Here is a 16,669-nt window from a genome sequence, read left to right as displayed (position 1 = left end):
GGAGACTTTTTGGTACTTTTTCTTTATTCTAATGGTACTTTTTGAATTTTCTATAACTATGGACTTAGAAACATGAAAATAAGCATATATGGTCCTAAGTAAGTGATAATTCTAGGGGGAGACTTTTTGGTACTTTTTCTTTATTCGATTGGTACTTTTTGTAATTTCTTCACCAATGAACCTAGAAACATGAAATAAAGCTTATATGGAACCGAGTGAGTGGGAAACCACAGGTGTGGGCTTTTTGGTACTTTTTCTATATTCTAATGGTACTTTTTTGAATTTTCTTTAACAATGGACTTAGAGACATGAAATTAAGCATATATGGTCCTAAGTGAGTGAGAATTCTAGGGGGAAACTTTTTGGTACTTTTTGTTTATTCTAATAGTACTTTTTGAATTTTCTATAATATAATGGACCTAGAAATATGAAATTAAGCGTATATGGTCCTAAGTGATTGAAAATTCAAGCGGATACTTCATGGTACTTTTTGTTTATTCTAATGATACTTTTTTTAATTTTCTATAGCAATGGACTTTAAAACATGAAATTGAGCATACATGGTCCTAAGTGAGTTAGAATTCTAGGGGGCGACTTTTTGGTACTTTTTCTTTATTCGAATGGTACTTTTTGTAATTTCTTCACCAATGAACCTAGAATCATGAAATAAAGCTTATATGAACCCGAGTGACTGGAAAACCACAAGTGTATACTTTTTAGTACTTTTTCTATATTATAATGGTACTTTTTTGAATTTTCTATAACAATGGACTTAGAAACACGAAATTAAACATATATGGTCCTAAGTGAGTGAGAAGTCTAGGGGGAGGCTTTTTGGTACTTATTCTTTATTCAAATTGTACTTTTTGTAATTTCTTCACCAATGAACCTAGAAACATTAAGGCCCTAATTTTGTAAATCACGTCACCAAAGTGATATTTATGTGCAAAGCACACATTTCAAAAATTTGTTTTTGTTTTATGTACAAATTGTGAACCAAACAAACGCACAAAAATTCAGGCGTTGATTTGCCTTTCATAATTTGAAAATTGTGTACACAAAACAAAAACAAATTTTTAAAATGTGTGAAATGTTGTTTTTGCTTTGCACATAAACATCACTTTGGTGACGTGATTTACAAAATTAGGGCCTAAATAACGGTTATACGGACCCGAGTGGGTGGGCAACTACAAGTGGGTGCTTTTTGGTACTTTTTCTATATTCTAATGGTACTTTTTGAATTTTCTATAATATAATGGACCTAGAAATATAAAATTAAGCGTATATGGTCCTAAGTGATTGAAAATTCAAGCGGATACCTCATGGTACCTTTTGTTTATTCTAATGGTACTTTTTTTTTAATTTTCTATAGCAATGGACTTAAAAACATGAAATTAAGCATACTCGGTCCTAAGTCAGTTAGAATTCTAGAGATAGACATTTTGGTACTATTTCTTTATTGGAATGGTACTTTTTGTAATTTCTTCACCAATGAACCTAAAGCCATGAAATTAAGCTTATATGAACCCGAGTGAGTGGGAAACCACAAGTGGGGGATTTTTGGTACTTTTTATATATTCTAATGGTACTTTTTTGAATTTCCTATAATAATGGACCTAGAGTTTCTAAAAAATCGAAGAATTTCAAAACCGCGGTTTCGGTTTTAAAAAATTAAAAACCGATCGGTTTCGGTTTTGTGATAATTTATTAAATCTTAAGTATTATAGAAACAAAATTAGTTGATAATATAGGATATGATATACAAATCTAAAATACAAACTTGACGGGTTATGGTTTAGTGAATGCGAATTTAAAAGTGATAATCAATGGTACTATTTCCTTATTGCAATGGTACTTTTTGAATATTTTATAATAATAAACCTAAAAATTTAAAATTGGGAACACATTTTGCATTTTCTATAATAATGGACCCAGAAATATGAAATTAGACATTTTCAATTAGATTCACAAAGTGAGACTTGACTATTTACTATTTCTTTCTTCTAATTGGGGTGGCGAAGCGCACCGGGTCAGCTAGTTCTATTATATTTTAAATTCTGCAGATTTCAATAAACTCAATTATTAAAATTAAAAATTTTTATTTTTATAATTTTAAATTATTTATTGTATACACCGTAACGGTATTTACGATTATTTTATATGTAACGATATTTTAGCGGTAACGGTAGCCAACTTGGGTATATTTTCTTAAATATTTGAACAAAATTTAATGTGTTTGTTTCTGGAATTTGCAATTTGCTTAACCTTCGCTTTACCAATGCCTACCCGGGTGAGCACTTAGTTTTTATTGGTTTAATATTTTTTTTAATTTTGTTTCGATTTAAATGAAATTTGTACTCACTGAACAAATTTTAGAGTTCTATAGAATTTAATAGACACATTTTAAACTTTTTATAAGGTTTTTTCCATTTTTTTTAAAATTTCGTTTGTCGCATATATTTATAGAGTGGGTATTGATAAACCATGTACATAAAAAAACCTTTGGTAAAGCGAAGGTTAATTATACCGAGTGCATTATTGTTGGAAATTTTCATACAAAAATTAAATACACTTAAAAAACACTTGTATTTTATGTTTTTAAACAGTTGTATTGATTTCCGTGCTATTAATGTAATGTGAATACCAGTAATTGAGAAGAAGAATAAAACTACAAACAGTTTTTTTAATGTCTGCAGCAAATGTATAGTTTTCGCCAAAAAAAAATAATTAATTTACTTTTTTCAGTTCTATTTTTCTGCTTTTCTTCTTCATATTTGGATTTTAAAATATTTAATACACGATACAGATTCCTGTGAATTAAGCAATAGTCATTTTTCATTGTAAGTATCTGTTCTTATTTATTTGCAAATAAAATATCTAAATTTGTACTGCATACTTTAGGGAGCTTTTATATTACAGTTGACTGAAAATCAGCCAAATCGTTTCACCCGTTCTCACGTGATGCCATTACATATGTACATGGACCATTTAATTTTTATATATATAGAAGATAGAAGATTAAAATTAGAATGGCAAAAATATATAGAATATTCATGGAATTTAATATTAACTAACACATTCTTAAAAGCTTTATTTCCTTATATTTTATTTTAAAATAATGTCACATTATGCAGTTGGGAAATTTACTTTTAATATGCATAATATAAAATAACAACTTAAATACATGAAAATGAAGAATCAAAAGATTATATATGGAACTCATAATGGTAAAATACATAAGAACTAGTAAAAGGAAGTAAGGAAGCGATACATAATACATATGTACTTAGAACTTTGAAATTTTAATTTAAAACATTTTTTAGACAATAAAATAAATAAGATTGTACTTGAGCATGTTGTTTACAGCCAAAAACTTTTTAGTCGATATTTTTTAATAATGTTTAAAACTCACCCACATAAAAACATGTTACAGACACATTTTTCAATCTTTTAAGAAGATTTCTGTTTTTTTGGCCATTTGCCCGTCATCATTTTAAATGCATTTTTCTTAGGTAAAGAAAATAATACAAAAAAAAACAGAAAAACTTCATTATTTTAGCCTTTCTTTGGCTGTCCTAGCAAGACTTTGATTGTAAATTGCAATTTAGATAAATACATATATATGTATGTTCTTTTGTGTATCTATATATAAGATCAAACTCCCTCTAACCACATGCCTTACTAGAGCTGGAGTATATGGAGTAAAGTTTCAAAACTAAAGAGCCAATGAGTGAGTGAATGACATCTACAAATGTTGTATGTATGTAATAAGTTCTACCAAAAAAAAACTTATCACATAAACTTAAGATTTTCTTCGTTTTCTTTTACATATATCTAGTTTATAGTTTTTCTTTTTACAGTCACAACGAACATCTTGTAATATATTAAATAAAAATCAAATGAATTCAATTGAAAAAGTTTTTTGATTCCAATGCCAAAATGTCGCAAAAGGTGTAACTGAACATATAAACTAGAAATGGGATATTCGAAAATGTACTATGTAAATTAATGATGAATAACTTTTTACTACATCACTTGCATAAGTTACAATAAAGAGTGAGTCAGAAAAAACTTATACACACTATTGCAGCCAAAACTTATCCTTAGTCCATCAAATTGTTTTAATCACGTTAGCTTTTAAAAATATTTCTTATCTTTTCTAATCATCCATTTTCAACTGTTATTTCGGTCAACAAAATAATTTTGAAAATTTTTTTTAAAAAAGTTTTTTCCAAATTTTATTTTTTAATTTTTTTTTTATTTTTAAAAAAAAAATTTTTGAAAAAAGAATTTTTGACAAAAATTCGAGGACTTAGGACAATGGACTTTGAAATATCTATCATTAGATATCCATATTGTCTATATTAATGACATATTTATCCAGATATAGATAAAAAAAAAATAGGACAAAAAGAGTGTCTACAAAAACGGAAAAAGCTAAATCCTTTTTAATAAATCATCCAAATTTAATAAATTCTTTTTTATTGATTTTTTATTTTAAATCATCTATATTACCCTTTTATGGATATTTATTACTAATTGTTGTTAAATTTAACGATATTTTATTTCAATAATTCGAAATTTAAGAAACTATGCCAAAAAATATACCTGTAAAACTGGCAACACGGATTTCCAACTATTAACAACGTAAATCCCCATAATGGCCGGTTTTTATCACTAGCAAAAGTAAAAATATGGCAACAGTTTGCAATAAAGAAAACCACTACCGAGTACCCGTTATTCGAAAAACACAAAACAGCTGAGTAAAGATAGAAAAAGAAGCAGCAGTGTTTAAGAAAAGCCAAAATTAATAATGAAAATTCATATATTTACATTATTCCTTATAATTAGTGAGTTAAATATTAACACATATAAATACTTTATGAAAATAACAAAATTATTGTTCATTTAAACAGCTATCAGCGCAACGGGAACCTATGCGGCCAATAAAAACTCATTATTTGTCAGCGTCTACAAACTGTTTGATTTTTTACAAAAGGATAATCCCAACAATGCCAGCAATACCACAAAAACCGTGGAAGAGATGACGGTAGACGAGTTGGGAGTATCCAGAGGACAGTGTTTGTATAGTTTTATGCAGTACATTAGCTATAAAGACTCTCAACAATGTCATATGGATGATGAGTATATTTTGCATTTGCTACCCTCTACAACAGCCTCGGAAAGTCCACGAAAACCTCCCATAATGGTTAAATGTCTGCCGGATCATCCCTCGATAGTTAATGGCACCAATAAGTTTCGTGTTATGGAAAGTGTTCAAGAAATAGTGGATTTGCTAAAGCCCATAGGCAACAATACCAAACGTTATCAGCCGGGTAGCTGTGTTTTGGTATTTTTCTATACACCCACTTGTTTTACCTGCTCTTTGGTGGCCATACCCATAAATGATCTGCCATATGCCTTCAAAACAATACCTGTAGCTGCCATAGACGCCTACAAGTTTCCCAGCTTCAATACGGAATTTGGTATTGTGGCATTGCCCACGCTAATGCTATTCCATCAGGGCAGACCGGTGGTCAAGTATCGTGCTCAAGGTAATCTAAATACATTTGTGACACGCCATACGGGACTCAAACCAGCCGAAGTGCCTAAGCATGGAAATCCCTCGCCATTATCGCTGAAAGTACTGAGTCACACCGATTATGTTCTCATATTGGCTTGGTTGTTTATTTTATCCTGTGCTGGCTTTTATTTCTCCAAATCACAGTTATTTAAGCAAATTGTGGAAATGATAAAACGTAACTGGAGAGAATCCGAAGCACAGCTGGAACATTAGGATACTAGCACGGGATTATTTTTAAAACTAGATTTTTAAATTGGATGTAAGATTCGTTTAAGTTGATAACTTGCTTAAATATGTAGGAGGCGATAGTAGAAACACGTTTAATTGTGCTTTTGTTATATTTTAACATGTGAAATGCATATGATATGTGTTTATCGGGTATGTGAAATAAATTGATGATAACTTTGTATTGTTTAACTAAATCCTTGTTCAGATGCTAGAACAAGAAAATTAATTGAATTTTAATTAATCTATAAAAATTATGATTCGGTTTAAAATCGTAATCTAATTAAAATCGATTTTTATCACATACCCTTAATGCAAAAAAACAATTTAAATATTCATATACCTATTTTTCCTGTAATTTTAAATTGATCTATGGTTTATTTAAGTCATGTTAAAGTAACTAAATTTTGTTTATGAACATGATTTATAAAATTAGCTTTAAATTCAAATATTTATGTATTTATATTATATAACAATAATTTGTCATTTATTGAAGACAAAAATGTATATCAATGCAACTTTAATTTATAACTATGTTCCAAAATTTGTCAGATTTGCAGTAAAAACAACAAAAAATCTCTAGGGGAATTCTGAAACAAGCTAAAAAGACTATACTGGATGAAACAAAGCTATAGTTTATGTAAAATTCATTTCATCGATTTATATTTTAAATAAAAGTATGAAAAAATAAAACTGTGGTACTGTGATACTGCATTGCATTTTTTATTTCATTTAAATTGCACTTTAAAATAATATGCTGGTAACCCTAACCAAAAAAGTTGTTTCGTAGTCTCATTTAGCAAATTTAAAAATTTGGGCAAAATACCAGGCTATCAGAAATAAATAGTAGGGATTAAATTAATTTTTGTTTAATTTTACCGCCTTAAGGTATGCTACAAAAAAATTCGTTTCGGCTACCATTTTAGACTTTGGCATATAAATGCCTCAAAGTATACTTTAGTTTATTGAAACTCACCTTAGCCACCTAATCAAACCATAAGGAAAAGGAAAAAACAAAAGGGACTCGAGTTTTATTTTAAATTTTGTTTATTCAAGAAACATTTTAGATACATTTGTTTTCTGTTTAAATGATTTTTCATTGTAATTATTACTTTTTTGCTTCTGTTATTTTTATTACATACTACGTTACGATATTGTTTTATCAAGTTTTAAATAAAAACCAAACGCAACTGAATTGAATTTAATTAAAAAGAACTTGAAATTTAAAATATAAAATAAAAAAGGAAACAATTTTAAATGAAAAAAATTCACTACAAGAAATTAGAGTTGGAAAAAAAACAAAATTATAAAAATTAAAAGCTAAAATAAAAAAAAGAAATAACTTAAATTTTATGAAATCATTAGTAATTTGAAATTTTTGTATTGTAAAAAAAAAAAAGATTGATGTCTTTAAAAATCCAATTAGGGAATTCTTAACCGATCATCATTGACAATATTTTGTTTGATACAACAATCAATCATACTTGGAATTTATCTTGCGCACTCTCATTCACACACACAGTTGAACGAATTTTGTTGAGATGTTAAAACTAAACTAAATTAAATGTAATTATGATAAAATAAGGTAAATAATAATTATAATTTTGACCATAGTTAATTAATACATAATGCTAATATTATTTTCTGGGGTTTCTATTCTCGATTAAAAGGGCCTCTTCTTGCGATCCCAAAGAAATTATAAAAAAAAAACAGTGGAGTTTTTTTTTGTTTGCCTCGACACCTTATTTATTTATTTATTTGGAGTTACTATCTTCCTCCCTGGCTTGTGACGGGATTTGATTATTGCTGTTTGCAGAAGTAGGTGCTGTATACTGCTTTGTTGCATGTTGTTTAGGACGATGCTGATGATGATGGTGGTGGTGATGATGATGATGGGAACGTCTGGCTGCCGATGTATTATAAGGATGTGGATGAACGCTGTAAATTTCAAAATACAATTTCATTAATTTTTCATTAACAGTTCTGCAGTATTATTTCTATATTAACATATATAGAGTATTTAACATTTAGGAGAGAAAGAGAGAGATAGTGAATAAAAACATTAGATATTAAAACGTAAATAATTAAAATAAACATGTAAATTTTATAAGGATTTAGAAAAGGATTCAAACAATTTGAAATAAAAATGTCAGATGAAAATGTTATTTTATTATTGTATGATTGAACAATTAAAATATAAACGAAAATTTGTAACGCAACTTAAGAGAGTGCATGCATTCTATTTTTAATAACAATCGAATGTGAGTTTCCCCCGCTATAGTCCCCTATACAAAATGCTATTAGTAGAAGCTGATGTTCAGTGCTCAATTATAAAGGAGGTATTAGTTTTTTTTTTTGTAAAAAAAGTTGCACTTTTTCAAATGAATTCCTTCGAATTTATGCATAAAAATAAGCAAAAAATATTAAATAAGAGAGCTATTTTCGGCTCTTCACCAATGGGTAAAAAAATATTTTGATGAAAAAAATTTGGCCTATTTTCCAGAATTTAAATAACAAAGCGGATGTATTGATGTACCAATAATATATGTAAGTTACTTGGGGGCTTCGAAAGATAACGAAATATTGGGCAATCGTGAAATAATTAATATTTGTTTAGGGCTACGGAAAGTTGAGACGAACATTATTTCTTATAATTAATTTAGTGTGTATAATAATGCCACAAAAACAGTGGAAGAAATGACGGTAGTCAAATTGGGAGTATTCAGAGGACAGTGTTTGTATTGTTTTATGCATTACATCAGCTATAAAGACACTCAACAATGTCATATGGATTATGAGTCTATTTTGCAATTGCTACCCTCTACAACAGCCTCGGAAAGTCCACGAAAATCTCTCATAATGGTTAAATGTGCTAATGACCCCAATAAGTTGAGTGTAATGGGAAGTGATCAAGAAATAGTGGATTTGCTAAAGTCAATAGGCAACAATACCAAACGTTATTAGCCGGGTAGCTATGTTTTGGTATTGCCATAGATGCCTGCAAGTTTCCCAGTTTAAATGTGCAGTTTGAAATTGTGGCATTGCCTACACTATTGCTATTTAATTAGGGCAGACCTTAATATACATATACGATTAATGATGAAGTGCATAAACAACAAATTGCAAAGGAATATTGAGTACAAAAAGTTCTTCCCTTAAATTCTAACTAAAACCTATAAATCTTACCCACACGAAAATAAAGTATCTGACTGTTTCTATATTCGAACGGAGAGAAGATTTTTTGTAAATTTTGTACTTATTTTCCAAACGGAATACAAAAAGGAACAGCAAACCCCATTTTCACAATGTCTAGTTATTTTTAGCCTTAAGTTAAAAAAATAACCAGACGTCGTGAGAATGGGGCTAAATGTAAATATTATAAAGAATTATACATAGAGACGAGACACTCCAATTTGTCAAACAAAACTACAACAACAAAATACATTGACTAGCATGTATTTTGTTGTTGCAAGAGTTAGTTGTTTGACAATGGCGTTTCGTCTCTATGTTAGCCTATGGTAAATATAGTATATAAAAATATGAATCAAATTAAAAAAGAGAACTTTTTAAATGTATATTAAATGATTTATGAAATGCCATGATTATGAACTAATTTTGAAAGAAAGTATTTAAAAAAAATACTGATTAGAGGGCTTATTTTTCGTTTGTTATAAAGCTACCACCCGTAGTCGCCGTGCCGTCATCATGTTTGTTTTATTTTTATATCCACATTTCGTTTTAGAAACATGAAGCAAACCACAAATTAAAAAAAAAATATATATATATAAACACAAGCAAACTTCGCAGGAATTTAATACATAATATAAATACATAAGAAGAATAGTTAATTAGACGACGCACACACATGTCCCTTGGAAAAAAAACACGTCATATTCTATAAATGTTGTAAATAATTTAAGCATAAGAATAAATTAGAATGATTTGAAGGGCAATTCCAGGGAGATGGATGGCAACATATTTACAGATTTGTATAAAATTTTAATGATGACAATAAAACCAATGTAAAGTGAAGTGAATTAGGAGAATGTATGAGATTAAGGAAACTATACAAAAATCTTACACGTAGACCCAGGTACGTTGTTGCTTAAGAATTTTCAGTAGATGGTGGATGGATGGAGAGAGACAGAGAGTAAGAGAGAAAAATCATTTGGAAAACGTTGATTGATTGATTGATTTTGAGGACCAGATAGTTTGTTTGTTTGTTAGAAATTATGATGCACGTTGAATATCATTTGATATTTAAGTAGAGATGTTTAACGATGAAATTCTAAAACTACTTGCATAAAAAATAACATGTGTGGAGTAGTATTGTTTGGTGGTAGATAGATAGCTAGCTAGGTTGATAGGTAGAGTGTTTTGTTGTAGTCGTCGTAGTAATATTAAGCTGAACACATTTCAAAACATTATTTTCTTGTGGTTTTCTGCAATACAATATCGGGTTTCATTCTTTGCGATCGTTGCTGGTTGGTTTTTCTTTTCTTTTTTTGCTTTGTTTTGTGATTTTGATTGTGTTTTTACTTGCGATAAAAACGTGGGTTATATAAACGCCAATCTCTAAATAGTAGAGAAAAATTTGGATTTTAGATTTAATGATGTTAAATGATTGGAATTGTATTTATAAATTCTAATAAAATGTTGGGGGTTTAGTAAGGCGCACGCATAAAGCTTGTTGTTGTTAAAAATTATTTACGGTTTAGCCAACGAAATTTTGAAAAACCATTAAAAGGTCTGACTGACTGAGTCTGTATTAAATGTCTGAAGAAATATTATATTCGTACACACATTAAGCAAAGGTTTAAACAACAAATTTCGTAATAATTTGAGGGTATTTTGTTGAAAAAATACATGTTGAATGTATGTACGATTTAAATCTTAAAATAAATGCAGTTTTTGCGCGGTAGTCTATGTAAAATATTTAGCTTAAACGCTTTTAGATGATGGTAAAGACATTTTTTGATAAACGTTTTTGTTTGTTAAGGTAAACACACAAACCTTGGCGTAGATGTTGTACTATGACTGTGGATTGTTGGTGTTGTAGCTAACGGCGAAGATGGTGGAGTTCGCAGAGGTCTACGTGCTGAGGCTCCGGTTAAATGATGACTGCCACGATAGGTCGAACGTCTGGGAGTTGTCGATAAATATGGATTGTTATTGACACTGCTTGTTGTCGTTGCTGATGAAGTTGGCGCTGTCGTTGCTGAAGATCTGGCAGATGTTGTGTACAATGCAGAAGAACCAGCATTTATATTATTTCTGGACGTAGCAAAAGATGATGACGACGGCGACATTTTGGTAGCCGAGTTAGAAGTGGACGTAGTCAATTTAGAAGTAGAGCTGAATGATGAATTTTAGAGAAAAATATTGATTTGTTCATTCACATTTTTTATTGAAAATATGTACTAGTTAGAGAGTTACTTATTTATTTAGAGATGAAGTGTTTGTGTTTGAGTTCAAATAAAATTAAAGAAATATTCAAATTAAATGAATTAATTGATGAATGATTAAAGAAAATAACAAACAAGAGCAGGATTTATGAAAAGTTACAAGAGTTAGGTAAATTTTTAAAATCAAAACAAAAGAAATCTATAATAATAAAATGTTATTTTTGTATAACTGAAAAACATAAATTTTAAAAAATAGTTATTTCCGCCTACCTCTGAGTTTTTTTTTTTTTTGGTTTTGGATTTAATTATTTTAAGTTTTAATTAGTATTGTATGATGTTGTTAAGATTTATCGTAAGTATTTCGTTAGTATTTTAAATTTAAGCGCATTTTCTTTTAGAGATTTTATTTATTTAGAAGAGAGGAGGAGATCGCTAGTAGCTGGGAGTGTCTTGTTTTTAGATTTATACGCTTTCATTTACTTTTAAGCAAGTTTAAGTGTTTTCTTTATATTTTGTATTTAATAATGATTATATCTGTAAAAAGATCAAATATTTGAAAATTTGTTTCGTTTAATAAAAATCAAAAAATTTAATTCAAAATGAGGAAAATTTAATAAATTTGAAAGGCGAACTTTAAATTTTTCTAGTTAGAGAGAAGCTATAGACAAAATGCTGTTTAATTTGAGTAAAAATTATATCATTTTGGCTATAGCTCCCTTTAACCATTGAACCATTTTAAAAGATTCAATCTAAACTTTTAGCTACATAATTCTCGTAAAATAATTATTTTTTGTTTGTTCACTTAGTGCGTTTTTTTTGCTAAATAAATTAAGGATTAATAAAGCTTTATTGCCAAAGCTTTAAACATATTATTAAGGACTTCAATATACAAAAACAATTTTGACAAACAAACAAAATAATGAAAATGAAAATATTTACAATTTTTGTCAACACAAAAGAAACAATGCCCTTATTTTATTAACGACATCTTAATAAACACTTACCTATTTTGATGTATTTGAGTTGATGATGATGGTGGCTGGGATGGTGCCGGTATAGCTGGCATATGTCTACGATGTTGTGAAGATGACGACGATGGTCTTTGGACCTGAGGAACCGTTTCAATAACATCATCATCGTCATCATCTATTTCTTCGATGGTAAGAGCTTGCTGTGGTACTGGTGCAGCACATATAGCTCTAGCACCGCCACGTCCCGAGGGACCACCTGCTTTTGTAGTAAACTCCCGATCAAAGTCTTCGGCATCGTCTTCTTCCAAGTTAATAAATTCTTGATGCTCTTCCAATTGACCCGAACGCAAATCTTGTTCTTTCTCAATAATGTGAGCACGATCACCGATATGATGACCTATAGCCATTTTTTTAACACCATTAACTGAATCCTGTACAGTACGACGGGTTTCGCGTATGCCACCAGGTCCAGTTTTTGTGCTGCTAGTAGCCTGATAGATTTGTGGTCGGCCATCGGGACCCGAGGACATTGTTATGACAGAGCTTGAACAAAAGGCGGCACCGCCGGGATTGCCAATATCTAAAATTTAATAGTAGATGCAATTTAATCATTATGAGGTTTAAGTTTCGACTATACCGAAGTATACCAAGACAAATATTAAAAATAATTTTTGGTGAAAAAAATTTTTTGGATTCAAAAACATTTTGTAGAAAAATCGAAGTAGCAACCTAAGTTGGACCATAGCGGTTAAACTGATGTATGAATCATGTATGTAAGTTATTTGGCGGTTTCTGAAAGTTGATTTCAACATACAGACCGACTTGGTCCTATCATTTAGGTGTTCTTTTGCCTAAATGTGATAGCAGGGTCTCAAGGATTTTTTTAAATTTAAATTGACATAAGTAAAATAATTCGATATCTGTATTTTTAATTTCTTTTATTTTTAATTTAATTTGCAGCAAATTTAGTGGATTATTTTGTAATACGATTCGAATGCAAATATTTTCGAAAAAAATTCGAATGATTTTTTCTAAAAACAATAAAAATAACCTCACCCTCCTGAATAATATTTGATAAGATTATAAATCGCTCATTTGCTGCAACAACGTTATAACTGAAAATTAGTGTTTTTTGAACTGAGTAATACAAAATATGCGCCGTTCTATAGTCTTTCATATAGTTTTATCAGTTTTCAAAAAAGTCAATTATTTTTTGTGTGTTTTTTTGTTGTAAACATCAAAAATTAAATTCATGTTTTCTCGTATATTTGACAAGTAAAAATTTGGGTTAAACACAGATTAGAAAGATGTTAACATCTACCATTTAAATCAGGATATTTGATGAAAATTTATTTAAGAAATAGTAAAATGTACATTATACATTAAAAGCTATTTCTCTCGAAACGACTTTTTTGAATTATGACGTTGTTGCAGCAAATGAGCGAAATATATTAGTTTTTGTTCTTGCTAATAAAATTGTCACAATTGGTATAATTTTCTGTAGTATGTATACCGACATACATATTGGACATTTAAATCGATATTTTAAAATGAACAATATAGCAAAATAGCAAAAACTTCAAGCTTACCTGCACTTAATAAACGATTCATATTGGGCATAGCTGGAAAGCCAAATAATCCACCCATGGGATGAGGATTTTGGCGTTCCATTAGGGCATTTTGTTGAAAGCCGCCATCAAAGTTGGTCAACATATTGAAGGGGTCAGGCATAAAAGTGTTCATCAAACGGTTCATGGAACGCATCTGCATGTTCATGGCATTCATGTGATTTCTAAAAGCAAAAGAACAAATAATAAAAAATCAGCAAATAATTCTATAAGAAAGAAAACCTTAACATTATAATATCGTTGACTAAACTAAATGGATGAGCGAAAAAAACTACATCAGTATTATGTTTAGTTTTTAACACAGATTTCAATTTCTTCCTTTTATTGATAGGCATTATACAAACGAAAAATTTTTACAAAAAGAATTTAGAATGAAAAACTGAAAAAAAAAATATATAAACTACAAAAAAAATGATTTTCCAAAAGATATACTATATAGCAATAATCTTTAAAAACAAAACAATAGAAATTCTTGAATATTCCAAACAAGTGTATTTTCCCTTTTTTTAAATAAAATATAAAATAACCAATTATTGATTATTTTCGTAACACCTATTAAGGAGAGTAGTGTGGGGGTAGTGCAGAGTAGGATTTACATAAAAAAACCCTTACATATTAGCACCACAATCATCTACACTACATACATCATCGCCATCGCTTATAACCATCATATCACACATAAATAACAATTTTGATTTACATTTCCATTTCATCCATAATATTCCTAATTAAATTTTCACTTTTTCCTGCAATTAACAAGAAAATTTTCCACGCCCCATATAAAAAAAAAACTTAAAAAATATATAATATACACATTTACATACAGATTTTTCAATTACTTTTAAACTTCTCTACCATTTTATTTTACATTCCAAAAACTTACCCAAAAATATCATCATCGAAATCTCCCATTAATGAACCAAACATCGACATTTTTATTTATTTTTTGTTATCTTTTTTAACTTTGTTTAAAATATGCTTGTAATTCACTTTTTTAATAGTTTGCACAATCTTTTGTAAATAATTGAATGTTCAATCGTGTGGTGTGTTTTTCTTCTCGCTTTTCTTCTGCGTTTGATTGAAAATTCTACAAATTTCCTTGAAACTATACTGGCAACATATGAAATTACTGTGGTTAGAAAGAGATGGCTATAAAATTAGTACACATATATGAATACATTATATTAACAACAGTCGAGTCTCGAATCGATACTCGTCTATCAGTGATGGTAACTTATTACATCAATGTCAAAACAGCTGAAAATGATTTTGGATAAAAATCTCTTAATTATAGTAAGTATATATTAAATGCAAGATTTTATTTGAATATGCCCATCAATACCAACACTTTTACTCATGAAGATTAAATCACTGTCCAAACGACACTTTTTAAGCCAAATCACGCTTATTTTTCATGTATACAATTCTTTAGTGGCACAAAAGCTTTTTATCTCAAAAGCGCATACAAATAAACTGTTTTGAGTAATCCTGTTGTTATTACTTATTAATTCGTACTGGGTAATTTTTTATAAGTTGACTTTTGCAGCCACAACACACTAACCCCCGGTATTGACAGGACTACAATTTGGTCACACAGCGAACAATTTTGTTGTCTGCACATGAATTTGTATCGTGTGGAGAACTTTTGTCGATGTCATGTCCTTGTTCGAAAAACGTTGTCAGAACAATTCCAAAGAAAATTATTCACATGAAAAGCCACACCGAAGAACATGAAGAACTGTGTTTCAGTCGCCGACGTTTTATTCTTGTGAACACAAAACGATAGCTACTCAAGACGTGGGGTTATGTAACCTAAACAATTTCAGACCTGAAACTGTTTTCAAAATCGCTAAGTTAACAACACTGCTCTTGATAGAAAATACACTTAAAAAAATTCAAAAATAATTTGGCGATTTTCACAAACAACACATTTCATAAAAAACAAAATAAAATTGTTCAACATTTTATGTTTGCCAATAAATTCTTCTTTATACTAAAGTGAAGGGTATATAAGACTTAGACAAAGTTGCACATTTGTTTTGTATATACATACATATTAATGTATTTTCCTAAATGTATTGTTACGAAATTGTATTTGAATTCAAATATAACGGTTTCTAATGGCTTTTTTCAAGTTGCATTATGTTTCTCAACATTTCGACTTCTGGAGACTTCTAATTGTGGATAATGTTGTTTACAGGCCGATTAACATCATAACTGTGAACATTATTGACATATATGTGAAGATTATTTTAACATAACTGTGGACCATTATAACATTGAATAAAAGGTTTGAGTTGATCATTGTAATAATCTGTGAACAGAACTATCAAGTAGCTTCGATAGATGGTACTGGAAACATCTGGATGGTAGAACAGTGTAAGTAAAGATAAATTAACTGCCTGACAGTGTGCTGTATAATTTAGGAATTATAAACGTGTATTTTTAAAAAAAACACAGTGACTACTTAAACTGTTGTTGTGTAAATTTGAATAAAGAAATAGTTGTTACAATTTTTTAAATAAATATTTGTGCAAGGGAAAGACAAATGTCGATTTTTTGTGGTCATGCTTTTTTGTCAAACATTCCAATAATGTCAACGTACCTTAACACTCATTAAAGTTAAAATATTACAATAACGTTAATTTGAATTATTTCAGTAACGGTATTTTAACGAATTATTCGAAAAGTGATTTCTGGAAAAAGTCGAATAATCTATGAAAGTAGTATGTATGTATATGTATATAAGTAAGAATGTTATTTATAAACAGCACTTTATTTTGTTAAAACATCATAAATACATCAATGATTTTAAACTGCAGTGACTGCGTCATACGAACAAAGACACAAATTTAC

The 16,669-nt window shown here is 29.3% G+C and overlaps 2 protein-coding genes across 5 annotated transcripts; one reads left to right on the top strand and one right to left on the bottom strand.

Annotated features, from left to right (window-relative positions):
• Nucleotides 1–4,770: 4,770 nt before the first annotated feature.
• On the top strand, nucleotides 4,771–6,502 carry bug (thioredoxin domain-containing protein bug). The gene is made up of 2 exons (XM_065511464.1): nucleotides 4,771–4,850; nucleotides 4,917–6,502. Exons 1-2 carry the CDS (start codon nucleotides 4,814–4,816, stop codon nucleotides 5,795–5,797), a joined length of 918 nt encoding a protein of 305 aa, XP_065367536.1. The 5' UTR covers nucleotides 4,771–4,813; the 3' UTR covers nucleotides 5,798–6,502.
• A 331-nt stretch (nucleotides 6,503–6,833) lies between these two features.
• Mlf (myeloid leukemia factor) lies at nucleotides 6,834–14,892 on the bottom strand. Of its 4 annotated transcripts, XR_010576559.1 has the most exons (6): nucleotides 14,697–14,892; nucleotides 13,775–13,977; nucleotides 12,219–12,765; nucleotides 10,823–11,164; nucleotides 9,891–10,384; nucleotides 7,528–7,747 (listed from the first exon to the last, which is right to left on the bottom strand). XR_010576559.1 is itself a non-coding variant. In XM_065510964.1 (5 exons), the coding sequence occupies exons 1-5, from the start codon at nucleotides 14,744–14,746 to the stop codon at nucleotides 7,564–7,566; spliced, it is 1,326 nt and encodes a 441-aa protein (XP_065367036.1). In that variant the 5' UTR covers nucleotides 14,747–14,890; the 3' UTR covers nucleotides 6,834–7,563. The 4 variants fall into 4 exon arrangements, 3 of the variants coding, with proteins under 3 accessions (XP_065367036.1, XP_065367037.1, XP_065367038.1); XM_065510964.1 differs by lacking the exon at nucleotides 9,891–10,384 and having other exon boundaries at nucleotides 6,834–7,747; nucleotides 14,697–14,890; XM_065510965.1 differs by lacking the exons at nucleotides 9,891–10,384; nucleotides 10,823–11,164 and having other exon boundaries at nucleotides 6,834–7,747; nucleotides 14,697–14,877.
• Nucleotides 14,893–16,669: the final 1,777 nt, after the last annotated feature.

Source organism: Calliphora vicina, chromosome 5 (assembly GCF_958450345.1).
Source record: "Calliphora vicina chromosome 5, idCalVici1.1, whole genome shotgun sequence".
In the NCBI taxonomy this organism is placed as follows: domain Eukaryota; kingdom Metazoa; phylum Arthropoda; class Insecta; order Diptera; family Calliphoridae; genus Calliphora; species Calliphora vicina.
Note: the sequence above shows the minus strand (reverse complement) of the source record. Positions and strands in the feature narration are given on the sequence as shown.